At 40.7% G+C, this 14,760-nt stretch overlaps 1 protein-coding gene across 1 annotated transcript; it reads right to left on the reverse strand.

The window, feature by feature from the left end:
* Positions 1 to 10,857: 10,857 nt before the first annotated feature.
* Positions 10,858 to 12,408, reverse strand: LOC132464673 (uncharacterized). The gene is made up of 2 exons (XM_060061189.1): positions 11,559 to 12,408; positions 10,858 to 11,295 (listed from the first exon to the last, which is right to left on the reverse strand). Exons 1-2 carry the CDS (start codon positions 11,925 to 11,927, stop codon positions 10,915 to 10,917), a joined length of 750 nt encoding a protein of 249 aa, XP_059917172.1. The 5' UTR covers positions 11,928 to 12,408; the 3' UTR covers positions 10,858 to 10,914.
* Between the last annotated feature and the right edge of the window lie 2,352 nt (positions 12,409 to 14,760).

Genomic DNA, 14,760 nt, shown 5'->3' on the forward strand with positions numbered 1-14,760 from the left:
ACCGTACGGTTGGCTCAATACTTCCTGCCGCCTGCCGCTCTGTGGTCTGGTCTGATGCTAGGTATTTTTTGCAAATTCTGTTTTGTGTAGAAAAGTGTAGTAATTTATAAATAAACATTAACAATATATTCAATGTCATTGTTGTCTTCTTTTACGTTCTCATTATATTTACAGGGGATATTGGCCGTCATGGTACAGGCCCAGCATACCAGCATTTCAGCAAGATCCACAAAGAAGTCAGTCAGTCCAATAAACAGGTAAATACTGTTCAGATATTTTTAACATTTTGTTTATCAATAGCTGCAATTTTGAATAATGATGTTCCTTAAAATGACTGCAGAAAAATTAAAAAAATTCAATATTTTCAGAACTTTACACAAGACAACCGGACACAGGGCATTATGGAAAAAAGTCAGTGGGACCTCAAGAGAATAAGATTCCAGAGAAGGCGACTCACACGACTTGATGATTTTGTGCAGGCATACCAAAAAACGCATGATGCACTGATCATTGAATACCAAGACAGAGAAAGAACCAGAAAGAAAGTAAGGAGTATTTTTTCTTTTGTAATTGTGCCAGATCATACATTTCATTTCATTCATTGATCTTCATCACATGTGTATATATTATATGTCCTCTAGTCTTTTCGAGTGGAAATGGAGCAGTGGAAGAAGAAAAGTCAGGGGCGTAAAGGAGTATACGTCTCCCCACTAGTGAAGAGTCTCCCATTCAAAGACGTGAGAAGCAAGGTACTCTTTTAGGTTTTAATAATACCCATTATCTTATAAAAATGTAAAAGAATTTGCTGAATGTATGTGTATAAGTATTTTAATTATTATTATTTATATATTTTTTTGGTCTGTCCTTTTTGGTCAGAAGAAGTCTCCAAAGGCAGCCACCAATGAACCCAAAGAAAAACCCGAAGCTGTGATCTCAACACAGGTTCATTTTTTTAATATCATTCATGATTAACATTCTATATATCTTATCAGTATATAAATGGAACATTAATATTACAATATACTGTCTGAATACAATTAGTAGTTTTAAGCTATATTCATAAAAGTAAATTATTGGGCTAGGGGTTGATTACCAAATTAACTGTGAAACATGGCTATTAACAGACATGAATCTGAGATAAGAGAATATACTTGTTAAGTTGGTTGGCAGGCAATAAATCCAATTAAATTACAAATAAAAACATACTACATAAAACAAAAACGAAAGTTTTGAACTGGTTATACAATCTTGTGAGGTATACTGTATATACTGGGAATAATGACTGCTACAGATTAGAACAATACATAAGTGGAGACCTGATCTGATCTATGAATTAAATGTATTATTATTATATTATTGATCTGATTGATGGTGATGGCAAGAAAGCTCAGCAGTAAGAGCAGCTGGACGGGTGGAGAACTGCAATCTATCTGGAAAGACAAATAGTGCAAAAAATACTGTGTTAACAGAGGATGTTAGTCAGAATAGAGAAAGTAGAGTCAAAGGACACCATGACATACTGTACAGTGCATAATTATAAGGAATGTGCATACTGACCTCCTGTGATTATATCAGCAGTGTATCCTATCAAGACACTGTTAGCTAGTGGCACAAAGATTGAAATGTCTGTTAAATAAAAAATCTTTGTTGCAATAACACTTGTTTGAGTTTAGATCAGGTGACTGATTTGGAAGTTGAATAATATTCTGTATCTTTTTGTCGAGAAGCTCTTGTGTTGCTTTTGCAGTATGTTTTGGGTCATTATCTTATCCCTTACCTGTACTGTGAAGCACCATCCTATCAGTTCCACAGCATTTGGCTAAATCTGAGCAGATAGCATCCAACTATATGCTTCAGAATTCATCCTGCTGCTTCTATCAGCAGTCATGTCAAGGCACATTTGTAGAATGAGGACTAACAACAATTTTTTTCATCTAGGATGACTTGGAAGCTGCAGACACTGCAGCGGAAAAGGCAACCACAGCCATCGTACACCCTCAGGTGACATTGACACTCTCTCTCTCTCTCTCTCTCTCTCTCTCTCTCTCTCTCTCTCTCTCTCTCTCTCTCTCTCTCTCTCTCTCTCTCTCTCATCCCATGAAAACGACACTTAATACACTAAAATATCACACAAAATTAAAGAACAGTAACATTTTGTGGTTATGTAGAAATAACCTGCTGTATAAGTAACACATTGTGTTGTCTGTATTCACAGAAAGCAGCAGTGCAGCATATAAGAAGGAGAAAATCCAATGCTGAAGGGCCTATTTGGAAAAACTACAGTGCTACGGGAAAAACAATTACAAGAAGGCTCTCCCGACCAGCAAAGATAAATACTCTGCAAGAAATCCTTCACCATGACTACTGGTTGACCAGTGATGCCATGGATCAAGCCAGCTACCTCATGGCAACATGGAAATATCAGCAAACCTCTTAAGGAATAATTTTAATACATTTTTGAAATTGAGGAAATTATCCATTCGCCAGTATGCACTTTGAGAGTGGGAGGGACTTTGAATTTAATTTATTATAAAACCATACAGTAAAATGTTTTGATATGTTATACAGTGATAGTCAGGATCACTGTGAACAAGAATCCATTGAAAATATCAGCAAACCTCTTAAGGAATAATTTTAATACATTTTTGAAATTGAGGAAATTATCCATTCGCCAGTATGCACTTTGAGAGTGGGAGGGACTTTGAATTTAATTTATTATAAAACCATACAGTAAAATGTTTTGATATGTTATACAGTGATAGTCAGGATCACTGAACAAGAATCCATTGAAAATATCAGCAAACCTCTTAAGGAATAATTTTAATAAATTTTTGAAATTGAGGAAATTATCCATTCGCCAGTATGCACTTTGAGAGTGGGAGGGACTTTGAATTGAATTTATTATAAAACCATAGAGTAAAATGTTTTGATATGTTATACAGTGATAGTCAGGATCACTGTGAACAAGAATCCATTAAAAATATCAGCAAACCTCATGAGGAATAATTTTAATACATTTTTGAAATTGAGAAAATTATCCATTCGCCAGTATGCAATTTGAGAGTGGGAGGGACTTTGAATTGAATTTATTATAAAACCATACAGTAAAATGTTTTGATATGTTATACAGTGATAGTCAGGATCACTGAACAAGAATCCATTGAAAATATCAGCAAACCTCTTAAGGAATAATTTTAATACATTTTTGAAATTGAGGAAATTATCCATTCGCCAGTATGCACTTTGAGAGTGGGAGGGACTTTGAATTGAATTTATTATAAAACCATACAGTAAAATGTTTTGATATGTTATACAGTGATAGTCAGGATCACTGTGAACAAGAATCCATTAAAAATATCAGCAAACCTCATGAGGAATAATTTTAATACATTTTTGAAATTGAGAAAATTATCCATTCGCCAGTATGCACTTTGAGAGTGGGAGGGACTTTGAATTTAATTTATTATAAAACCATACAGTAAAATGTTTTGATATGTTATACAGTGATAGTCAGGATCACTGTGAACAAGAATCCATTGAAAATATCAAATTCAAATTCAAAATTCAAAAAAACTTTATTTGTCCCCAGGGGGCAATTGAGGGCACATAGCAGCAGCATTACAAAGGACAGGGCCATGTCCAAACAAAAACAAACAAACAAAAACAAACACAGCTTCACCAGTCCATGTGGGGAGGACACAAGCCCGGGTGGGGGGTTTAGGAGGAGTTGAGGAGGTGAACAGCCTTGGGAACAAAGGTTGCTTTTCTCCTCTGTGTCCTACAGCCGAGGCAGCGTAGTCAGCGCCCTGAGGGGAGCCACTCAAAGGCGGGGTGTAGAGCGTGTGAGGGGTCCTGCATAATTATTTTGGCTAACCGGAGTGTTTGCTGGTCGTGGAAGGAGGAGAGAGTTCTTATTGAAAGTCCAATTATTTTAGAGCAAACTCTGGCCGTACTCTCCAGGCGGTTTCTGTTCTGGAGGGTGATGGAGTGGAACCAGCAAGTTATAGAAAATGTACAGATGCTTTCAATGAAGGAGTAATAGAAAGTAAGCAGTATGTTTTTGCTGACTCCAAAGGAATTTAGTTTCCTTAAGAGATACTTCCGCTGATGACACTTCCTAAGGATCTCTTCAGTGTTGGAGGAGAATTTCAACTGGCTGTCGAAGATGGTGCCCAGGTATTTATATTCCTCCACCAGCTCCACCGGCCTCCCGTGGATTGAGATGATGGATGCTGCGGCCAGCTCTCTCTGCCTCTTAGAAAAGGTCACCACCATCTCTTTGGTTTTACTCACGTTCATCTCAAGGCATGAGCTGTCGCACCACTCCACAAACTCCTGGAGAGCTGATCCATGCTGCTGTGAAGGACCTGAGAGCAGGGACAGGAGAACTGTGTCGTCTGCGTACTTCACCAGGTGACACTGAGGCTGTGTGGATCTGCAGTCATCTGTATAGAGGATGAAGAGCAGAGGTGAGAGCACACAGCCCTGAGGGGAGCCCGTCGAGGTGTGTCGGAGGTCGGAGAAGGTGTTGTTGACCCGGACTCTCTGTGACCTGTCGGTTAGAAAGTCCATTATCCACCGGATGAGCTGGTCGTCTAGATGGAAGTAGGAGGTGAGTTTGTTCGCCAGGATGTGGGGCTGTAGTGTATTGAATGCAGAGGAGAAGTCTATAAACAAGAGTCTGGCTGATGTGTTGGGCCGCTCCAGATGTTTGTGTACAGTGTCAATGATGAATGCTTTTGCGTCGTCCACACCTCTGCCTGCGCGGTAAGCATACTGTAGTGAGTCCATCAGGGTGTCGGTTACAGTGAGGATGTGTTTTTTAACAACCCTCTCCATGGCCTTCATCACCAGGGAAGTGAGGGCCACAGGCCTGAGGTCGTTCAGAGTGTTGATGGTGGTTTTCTTTGGGATGGGGATGACTATAGAGTGTTTCCACAGCTGGGGGACTGTGCTAGTGTCCATGGATCTCTGAAACAGGGTTTGGAACACTCCCCCCAGCTGCTCAGCACAGAACCTCAGGACGCGGCCACTGATGTTGTCTGGGCCAGGAGAGCTGTTCTCCCTGGTCTTCCTGAGGGCTCTGACCACCTCCTCTGTTTTAAAGGTGAGTGTGGAGTCACCAGGTTTCAGTGTTGTTAATGTATCTGCCAGTTGGGTGGAGTTGTCAGTCTCAAACCTGGTGAAAAAGGAGTTGAGGTCGTTAGGAAGAGATGTAGAGCTACTACCCGCCACCTGGATGGTTTTGTGGTTGGTAGCAACGGTGTTAACAGCAGCCATGGTTTTGAGGCCCTGCCAGGCTGAGCGAAGGTTCCCCTGGATGAATTTTTCCTCAACCTTGTTCTTGTACTTCAGCTTAGCAGTTTTTATGGCGCGCTTAACTTCCCTGTTGACCTCCTTCTTTTCAGACTCTGAGCCAGTGAAGAAAAACCTTTTTTTCTTGTTAAGAATTTCCTTCAGTTCTTTTGTAATCCAGGGCTTATTGTTTGGGAAGATGGTGACCGTTTTGGAGGGGATGATGTTGTCCACACAGAAGTTGATGTAAGATGAGACGGTGTCCACTTGCTCCTCCATGTCGTTTGAAGGGGTTAGGAGGTTATTCCAGTCAGTGGATTCAAAGCATCCTTGCAGCGCTTCGATGCTGTCGCTAGTCCACTGCTTGATGTTTTTAATAACCTTCTTTGCCCTCCTTATGACAGGTATGTAAGATGGAGCAAGCAGGATGGTGTCGTGGTCGGCAGTGCCAAGAGGGGGGAGGGCTATGGACCTGAAAGCATCTGGTACAGAGCCATAGCATTTATCCAGTGTCCTCCCACGGCGAGTGGTGCAAGTTACATATTGTTGAAAGCCTTTGAGTGATTTATCAGGAGAGCAGTGGTTAAAATCACCCAGGATGAATTTTGGGGAGTCTGGTGAGATTTGTTCTAGTCTATTTAATGAGCTTTTGATGTGCTCAGTGGCAGTAACTGCGTTTGCTCTGGGGTGTATGTAAGCCAGGATGATAAAAAGTTGAGGAAACTCTCTGGGGAGGTAAAAGGGTCGTAGGGAGACAGCCAGGAGCTCGATGTCAGGGGTGCACAGTTTCTCTCTCACTACAACTGTGGAGCACCAGCGGGTGTTAACATAGAGACACACACCGCCACCATGTTGTTTACCGGTGCGCTCACTGTCCCGGTCGAGTCTGAGAGGGGGTGCGAAGCCATCAATATGCGTCGTGCTTTCTTCATCGTTCTTATTTAACCACGTTTCGGTGAAAGCAAGAATAGAGGCACTTCTGTATTCATGCATGTGGTTAACGTTGGCTTGTAACTCATCCATTTTGTTGCGGAGGGAGCGCACATTGGCCAAGATGATAGACGGAAGTGGCCGTTGTTTAAATTTCTCCCGTTTAAGCCTAGCTTTAATTCCTCCTTTTTTCTTGCCCCTTCTAGTTACCTTTTTTTGATTGTGTACGCTGGATGAATTTTTGCGGATTATTTCATCGGGAAAAGTATCCGTGGTGCAGGTGAGATGAGATGAGAGTCTGAGCTGCAGCAAAAAGTCTCTTGTGTAGGTGATTTTGCCGTCGGGAATATTGTTCCGATTTGCAGAAACAGACTCACAGATAATCCACATTTGAAGAATAGTCACATTTGAAGAATAGTCAAGTTCTTCAAAAGAATAGTCCATATGAATGCGCGGATATCCAAGCCGGAAAAAACAGTTAGAAAAACAGTTAGTCCTCCAGGGAGCTTATCCTCGGCCAGGTAGCGATTCAAAAACAAACAAACAGTGATACAACGTATCACTGTTTACAATGATGTTTACAGTGATACAAAGTACGCACCGTACAGGCAAATGGAAAAAAATCGTCCAGTATTTCTTTACACAATGCGTGAAGTAGGGTAAGAGACAAAAAGTAGGGTAAAAGACAAAAAACAAGGAAAAAAGCTGCTCTACGTGCCGACCGGTCAACCGCATGAGCAGTGACCATGGTAACAATGAATTAATAATTGTACTTGTTCAAGAACAATTGACTTAATTGTTCTTGTAATCAGACTAGTATTACCTCTCATACCATGACAAGTTCCTGCAGTCTTCTTCTTAATGTCACATGATGTTGCTGTGGTGTCAAGACAGCTGATTGTATACAGCAGGGGGTGCGGTCATCCTGCCGGTTCAAGTAGGATGGCCTGAAACCTGTATAAAATCAGCTGTCTTGACACCAGAGCAACATGTGACATTTCAACCCGGTATCACGCCAGGGCGTAAAATAGATACGTTTGTCGACATCGCAAACGTATCTTCTTCTCCATTCGAAATGAATGGGGGAATAGCACCAACAGGGGGCGATACGTTCTCCTAGCATTTGGTGAAATTGTTACGTAGCCTATATTAATCTTTATCTGAATGGGAAATGCAATATTTTAGGACAGATACACCATTCAACGTTTTTCTAATGACATTTCTAGCGAGAAATGTACATTTTCCTTGCATAATCTTCAGTCAGTGAATGTGTATGATCTTTATTAATCTTTATTATCTGAATGGGAAATGCAATATTTTAGGACCGATTCACCGTTAAACGTGTTTCTAATAACATTTCTAGCGGGAAATATACTTTTTACTTGCATAATCTTCAGTCAGTGATTGTGTCTGCTCTTTAGTTTTATAGTTATTAGGAAGATTTCATCGGCTCGCTCGTATGTTTCAACGACGTCAGGTTGCTTGGGACGCTGCTTTCGCTAAACTAGCAGCTCGTGTTTCCTGCGTTTGTTATTAAACCGTTACTTTATGTAACTTTTAATGAAGTCATCTAGTTAGAAACACCGTTATCTGAGAGCCAATCCAGTCGCCAAAAGCATACGTTGACAGTGTACGTTTTCGTGAACACTGGATTACGTTGCATTTCAACATAAAATAGCGTGTTACACACACACACACACACACACACACACACACACACACACACACACACACACACACACACAATGCATTTCGCTTCTAAAACAACAACAACAAATATTCCCTCAAATATTAATTCTTTCAAAACATTGGCGAAAATAGAATATCTTTTTTTATTTGGGCTGCCTATAGGACATTTTGGGTGGATTTTGAACGGTATGTGGGCAGGAACATTAACAATCAAAACATGTCAGGTTATGAAAAGTAAAAGTCAATTAACAATTAACAATTTATAACAAATTAGAAAATGTGGCGAAGAAAAAAAAAGGCAGTGAGGCACACGGATTAAGTATGTCCCAAGTGTATGCGCACTGCATCCTAAATAGATTATTTTTATGATCAGATGTCTGTAGAATAGAAAAAATGCGATTTGGAACGCAGGGAACACATGTAGCTTGCAGGTAAGTGACTGTTAATTCAAACGGAACCGGTAAAACGAAAAAACACACAGTCAATGACGAACCATAATATTACAACTTGTATTATCAAGCCAGTCCAAGAGTTTAAAGTATATCCATATTCAAGTAGTTGCTGGACAGTATGTTGTCAAACTCAGTGCGAAATTCGGGGTATGAACTGTAAGTACACGGTAGTTCAAGGGTAGCTCCACAGGTACGACCAATGGGCCTTCTGCCGAGCCCGGTTTCAGCGTTGAAGCAAACCAATATTTTCCCAACACATATGACAGAAGACCCAGTGCAGAAACGCAGGATTTTTTCTGCTTGGGTTGGTTCAGAATTTTTTACATACCGTTTCAGGTGGTTAAAGGTTGTCTCTTCTCTCTGAGACAGCACTACGTTGGAAGTTTCCAACAGTTGAAACACTCTTTTGCCTGTGGCCTTCTTTGACTCATACAGAGACAACACACTTTGCTTGTTTGACAACCTCATCTGTACAAGTGCCATGGATGTGGAGAAGCAATCAAGTATATATTTTGGCTCTTGGAGAATGGCTTTGTGAGCCATTATTTTGATTGCAGGCTCCATGTTGTTCTTTGGAGGTAGGATATGGGAACCCATCCTTGTGAAAAGGTCAAGCAATTCCTCTTCATCACTTTCCTCCATTGTGCCCTGGAGAGCTTTTTCAACAGCTGATCTCTCAACAGAAGGGAGGTATTCGAGAAATGAGCTCATCAGGATGTCAGTATCAACTGAGTCAATTCCATGGATGCAGGCTAAAATGAAAGCCTCACTGGCATGACACCATGTTCCAGGAATCCTTTCACCCAGATTCGACCAACTGCTTGCCATTTAACCTCAGAGAAATCTGGCCTCAGCTTTGGAACTCGCTCCGATTCCCCTTCACACTGTTCAAGAAACTGCTCCCAGAATGCAGTGTAAACTTCCCTTGACACTCCGACGTCACCAATAGCATTTTCATTGACAAAGTCCATCGTCAGACTCAAATTCAAAATGCTGCTGTCCATAAATACAGCCACAAGATCGTCAACCACATTTATCCTGCAAATTGATGCTTGTCGTGGACTCTCTTGATTCGCGGAGTTGCCAGCTGAGGTTGATGAGAAAGGTTGGCTGAATGAAGTTGACGGGAAATCTTGTGGGGTGAAAGTCCATCCACTGTCCTGCGAGAAGAAGACAATAACAATTGTGGAAAAAGAGTGGTCAATGAGTGAAGGAAAGACCCAAATATCAATCATTTTTTGTTTGTGTGAGAATAGTGTATTTTGGATTAGTACTACACACCCCTACAGATATTCTATTTTCTGAAGTCCTTATTTTTGCCTTATTTAGTTTAACAGTTATTCTTCTTGATATTTGTGTAATTTTGAAGTAGACATTGTGTTCCAATTATCTTTAACAGGCATAGAATATGATTCATGTACTACCTCATTTCCGCCACAGGGTGGATTTGACCTGTTTTTGCACTCTCTGTCCTCCTGTGAAACCTACACGTGTAGTGCACTACTGAGACAGATGGCGGACAGAAACGTGTCCCTATTATGCCGTTTTTTACTGTTTATTATTTAATTTGTTTGACCTCATAGAATTGATTGACAACAATAAAGGGTTGTCTAGCGCATTATTTTTTTCTCCACCTATTACAACCCCTATGTGAAACACCCTGTTGCTTAGAATTTTGAGGCATAACATATGTAAAGCGCAATAGGAGAAGGTAAAAACGGAAAAGCATAATAGGACCCCTCTAAAAAATGTGTCACTATGTCGGTGTATATTACAGATAATCTATTACAATAAACAACTCGATATAAATGGAACTCTTCGAGGCGCTCTTGAGTTTGATTATTCAAGTGTGCTACCTTGTGTCAAAGTACAAATAATGTTGGAATGCTATTTCTACTAATGAAGCTCGAAAGCTTCCCTTCATTTCCCTCAAACAGCACACCGTCAGTTTATAACGCAGGCTATCACATTTCTATATCCAAATATGAGTATGTGAATGTATTTTGAAGATGGATTTGAAAGACAATGAATCTACTGTTGAACATGATCTCCCTACTTTTATCCTTTTATACCATCCAGATACACAATTGTATCACATCTTAACTGTTCTCTAAAATATTACACCTGTTTAAATTATGTGTTCAGGGATTCTTGTAGTGCTTAATCTTACTTGTGCAGTTTGCAATGCTTCCTCGTGTATGGACTGCACATTTGGTGTAGGCAGGCCAATAGCTGGAGACAACCGGAGTGGTATATCCTGAATAGGTTCTCCACTCGGGTCGACACTCTGAAGGATAAATTATGAATGCAGTATTATTTGACAGCAGACATTTTGACCCTACATATATAATATGTAATTGCAGATTGCAATCTATAGAACAGTTTCTAAACGAGTCTTCTTCATTCCAGTGTTCCGTTGAAATCCAGGGACACTGGTGAGATGGTAAAAATTCCACTTACATTTTTATATAATGAAGAAAATGGACAAACATTGGACAAACTTCCTTTTTTCTGGTATTACTATTTCTACTTCCTTTGCTTATTTTAATTAAATTACCTGTGTGATATCCTCATTGTTGCCAGACTTCAATGTTATGACATCTATCCAATCATCATATGCTCCACGAGGGTCATCTTCTGGATCCCATTCAACAGTGTCTGGCTCATCAGAGTAAGACTCAGATTGTAGAACTGCACTGGTCAGATCAATAGTTTCAAAGCAGGAGTCAGGCAAATCAGAGGAAGGCTCGAGATGATTCAAAACATCATCATCACTTGAATCAGTATCCTGCCCCTGGCCGATGTGGGCTTTTGTATTGTCTTTTGGAGTTGAATGAGTGAGATGGGATTTTGTTGAACCTTGTGCAGTCACAATCTCGGATGTGCCCCTATGTTTTTTGGACTTTGGTTGCATCTGGAAAAGCAGGTTCTGTAATGGAAGAAATCATGTTTAATTTTTTTGAAAGCGGTTATTTCAAATATGGCAGGGTGAAACACGTTTTCACAATGTATATTCAATAGTGATAAAAAAATATATTGCACAAGAAAGCTCCATTACTCTATTAAGCATAATATTTGAAGATTTTTCTGATGTAATTCATACACACACACACCCACATATATATCACAGGTACAACAATCTATTTCCATTGGCCTCTGTCATTATTATTACTTTTTTTTAGGGCCACAAACCTGATCAGTGATGTCGCTGCGTGATGAAGGCACAAGCTCCAGGTCATCAGTAAATGCTTCATCTGCATCAATGGGAGTGATGGCAGATACAGCCTCATCTGAAGTGGATAAACACTGTTGAGAATCCTCATCTAAGGACTGATCTGTTAAAGCTGCTTGTTCTTTGGTGCAGATGTAAAATCTAAGCAGCTTTAACTTAGTTTGGTCGTAAAGACTGCCGATAGATTCATTTAAAGCAATCTCCTTTCTTTTGAAATCGCAGACAACAAAGTCAAAGTCTTCTGCTCGGCCCTTTGTCGAGGCTCCGTCTGGGAAAAACAGCTGCTTTCCCAGTTCGAGGATCAGAGACACCGTTGAAGCTTTCTCCATTGTCGCGTGCCTTGTCCCCCCCCCATTTTGGGTCCTGACTTGATGGTAATCGATGCCAGTAAAATGAAGCCATCCGATTTAGATCTTTCTAGTTGTCTTTTCTGCTGCATTGTTCTTTGGTCTCGTCATCCCCTCTGCTTTCCTCTCCCCCACACCTGATTGTGACACTCCTTTTTTCTTTGATTTCATTTTCCGTGCTCCTATTTTAGCTCTTAATTTCTGTAGAAGCGTCTCTTTATCGGTGGTGCTGGTGTTTGATTGTTGACAGAAGGAGAGGACAGCTATTCTGTCACCATATGAAGTGATGTATTTAGCCATTTGCTCATCACTCATGATGGATAGCACTGCCTTGTCAACCTGCAAATATAAGAAGCAATACTTAATATTCTTATTTTAAACATACCAAAGCTAGGTAAACTTGAGATTGATTGCCTAGTCATTCATATTGTACACACACACACACACACACACACACACACACACACACACACACACACACTAAAGCTAGGTTAACTTGAGCTGAAAGGCTGACCAGGGGTTCTCATCTAAAAGTAACAAGTAGATATAAAGTGGGATTAAAACATTGTCTTCTGTTGACTGCTTGTTATGTGGTTTACACATTAATATGGGAGGACTGGACACACACACACACACACACACACACACACACACACACACACACACACACACACACACACACACACACACACACACACACACACACGCGCGCGCGCGCGAGAAGGAGGGGCTCGGCCCGCCAACTAACGTGCAGAGAGATGCAGGGGCAGCTTCGCGCTTCGTAACAGACAGGGCAGAGCGCGAGCGCGCAGGGTGAATTTTATGAATGGTGAATGTAGGAGATAAATTCCCCTGCTTAAAGTATTTTATTGCAGTTATACCCAACCGGTATTTGCGAAAAAACAGTGTGAAAGATCTGTCACAAGACGATTGATACGTATCCGTGCACATTTTTAAGTGGGGATACGCAAATCCTGGTGCGTTCCTAGTGGGTATACGGCGTATACCTGCGTATCACGTAGACTACACTACTGGTAATAAGGTAAGGGATAATACTAGAAATAAAGACCTTCAAGCTGAACTCCCTCTTCAGCTTGTCAGTCTTTATTTCTAGAAAGTGACCCGTTCGCTATATATTAACTTATGTTAAATTAAATTCCTGCCCACCTTGTCTCTTTGCATTCGCATGATGTCCTCTCTTGGGACCCCTCTGGACTGAAGGAAATGCTCTAAATCCTCCTCCATGATTATTTTCTGGTGTACGGTTTATCATAGATGAATAGATATGACTGTTGCATGGACCGTTGGTGAATGAGGGCTGCGGAAGTTGGTTTGCGATATCACGCAAAGAGTTTTGCGATATCTCGCAAAGTCTTTTGCGAGATCTCGCAAAGTCTTTGCGATATCTCGCAAAGTCTTTTGCGATATCTCGCAAAGTCTTTTGCGAGATCTCGCAAACCATTATTTATTTATTTATTTTCAACCAATTTTTTTTTTTTCCTCCATGTCCCTTGGGGGGCTCCGTAATTTACTGATGGAGGGGTTGTCAAGGAGTGCATGAGTGCAGTAGCTGAAACCTTACTTGAGGGGAAACAGAAAGAAGAGCTTTTTGACAAAATAAACCAACTGCCCATGTCAGCATCATCAGCCACAAAGAAAATTGAAATGTTAACCCACCATTACCTGTTAATTTTCACCATTTTGATTTTAAACGCAGCCCTTCATTTCCTTGAAGAGATTTGTTTCAGTGGAGTCAGTTGAACCTCCTTAAATAATACATCTTCAGTATTATCTGTATAATTGTATAAAAGTGACAATAAATATTGTCGAAATGTTTTTGAATTGTTCTTCTTATATTGGTCTGACAGTTAGTTGTTGATTACATGCATTATGACATTATGATGTTCCGGACCTTTGCTTGAAGACATTTTCTCTAACTGGATCTATTTGAATTTTAGTTGAATACCCCTGCCATATAGTATATCTTGTGGATTTTCACGGAGGGTAGAGCCTAGAAGTCGTTTAAATTATGCTCAGGGCCGTCTCGCGGGGGGGGGGGGGGGGGGGGGGGGGGGGTCAGACACCTGCGAGATTCCCTGTCAAATGACATAATCTGACGTAACGAACGAATCGGAAAGAACTGATTCCCGGAAAATAATCATTTTGCCCATCCCTAGTCTCGACTACCGGATGTTTCTGTACTCCAATCTGACTGTCTCACTTGTTAGGGTCAAGTGGGCGTGGCCTATGTGAAGTGGGCGTGGTCGGGTGACGTAATGCAGCTTCTTAAAATACTTAACACTCACTTGTGAGGTTATAGGATGGTGGCTTGGCTCTCTTTCTGATGGCCCTCTCCCTATGCGGCACTGAGATCAAGTCAGAGAATTCGACTGATGTCATAGACTGAACAGAAAGAAAATAACAAAAATAACCTTTGTTATTGCAAGAAATAGGATAATTATTTGGTGTACATTTTATATGAGTAGGGACTAAATTGTGTGTGTGTGTGTGTGTGCATGAATGTGCGTGCGTATGTTTGCGTGAGCATGCATGTGTAACATGTCATGTAGCCTGTGAAGTTTTCTTGACGCACATGGTTGTTGTTAAAAAGCATATTTTTACTTAAAACAAGTAGCACAACCGTTGAGTCACTTGCACAACTCAAGCCCCCCTCCAGTCTAAAACTCTGACCCCCTCTTAAGGAGCACCAGAATGGGTGTGGCTCAATTAGCCTATGAGCCACAGCTGCAGACTATTACGGCTAACAGCCAGACAGGAATATGTGCATCTTTTAAAACATGGTTTAAAACAGTGA

Source organism: Gadus macrocephalus, chromosome 1 (genome assembly GCF_031168955.1).
Source record: "Gadus macrocephalus chromosome 1, ASM3116895v1".
Taxonomy (NCBI): Eukaryota; Metazoa; Chordata; class Actinopteri; order Gadiformes; family Gadidae; genus Gadus; species Gadus macrocephalus.

What these genes read in the sequence shown, in the direction of transcription:
- LOC132464673 (XM_060061189.1), bottom strand. Translation starts at nt 11,927, where the DNA reads ATGGAGAAAGCTTCAACGGTGTCTCTGATCCTCGAACTGGGAAAGCAG. An exon ending in GCAGCGACATCACTGATCAG is followed by an intron (nt 11,296 to 11,558) that starts GTTTGTGGCCCT and finishes CTTCCATTACAG; the next exon opens with AACCTGCTTTTCCAGATGCA.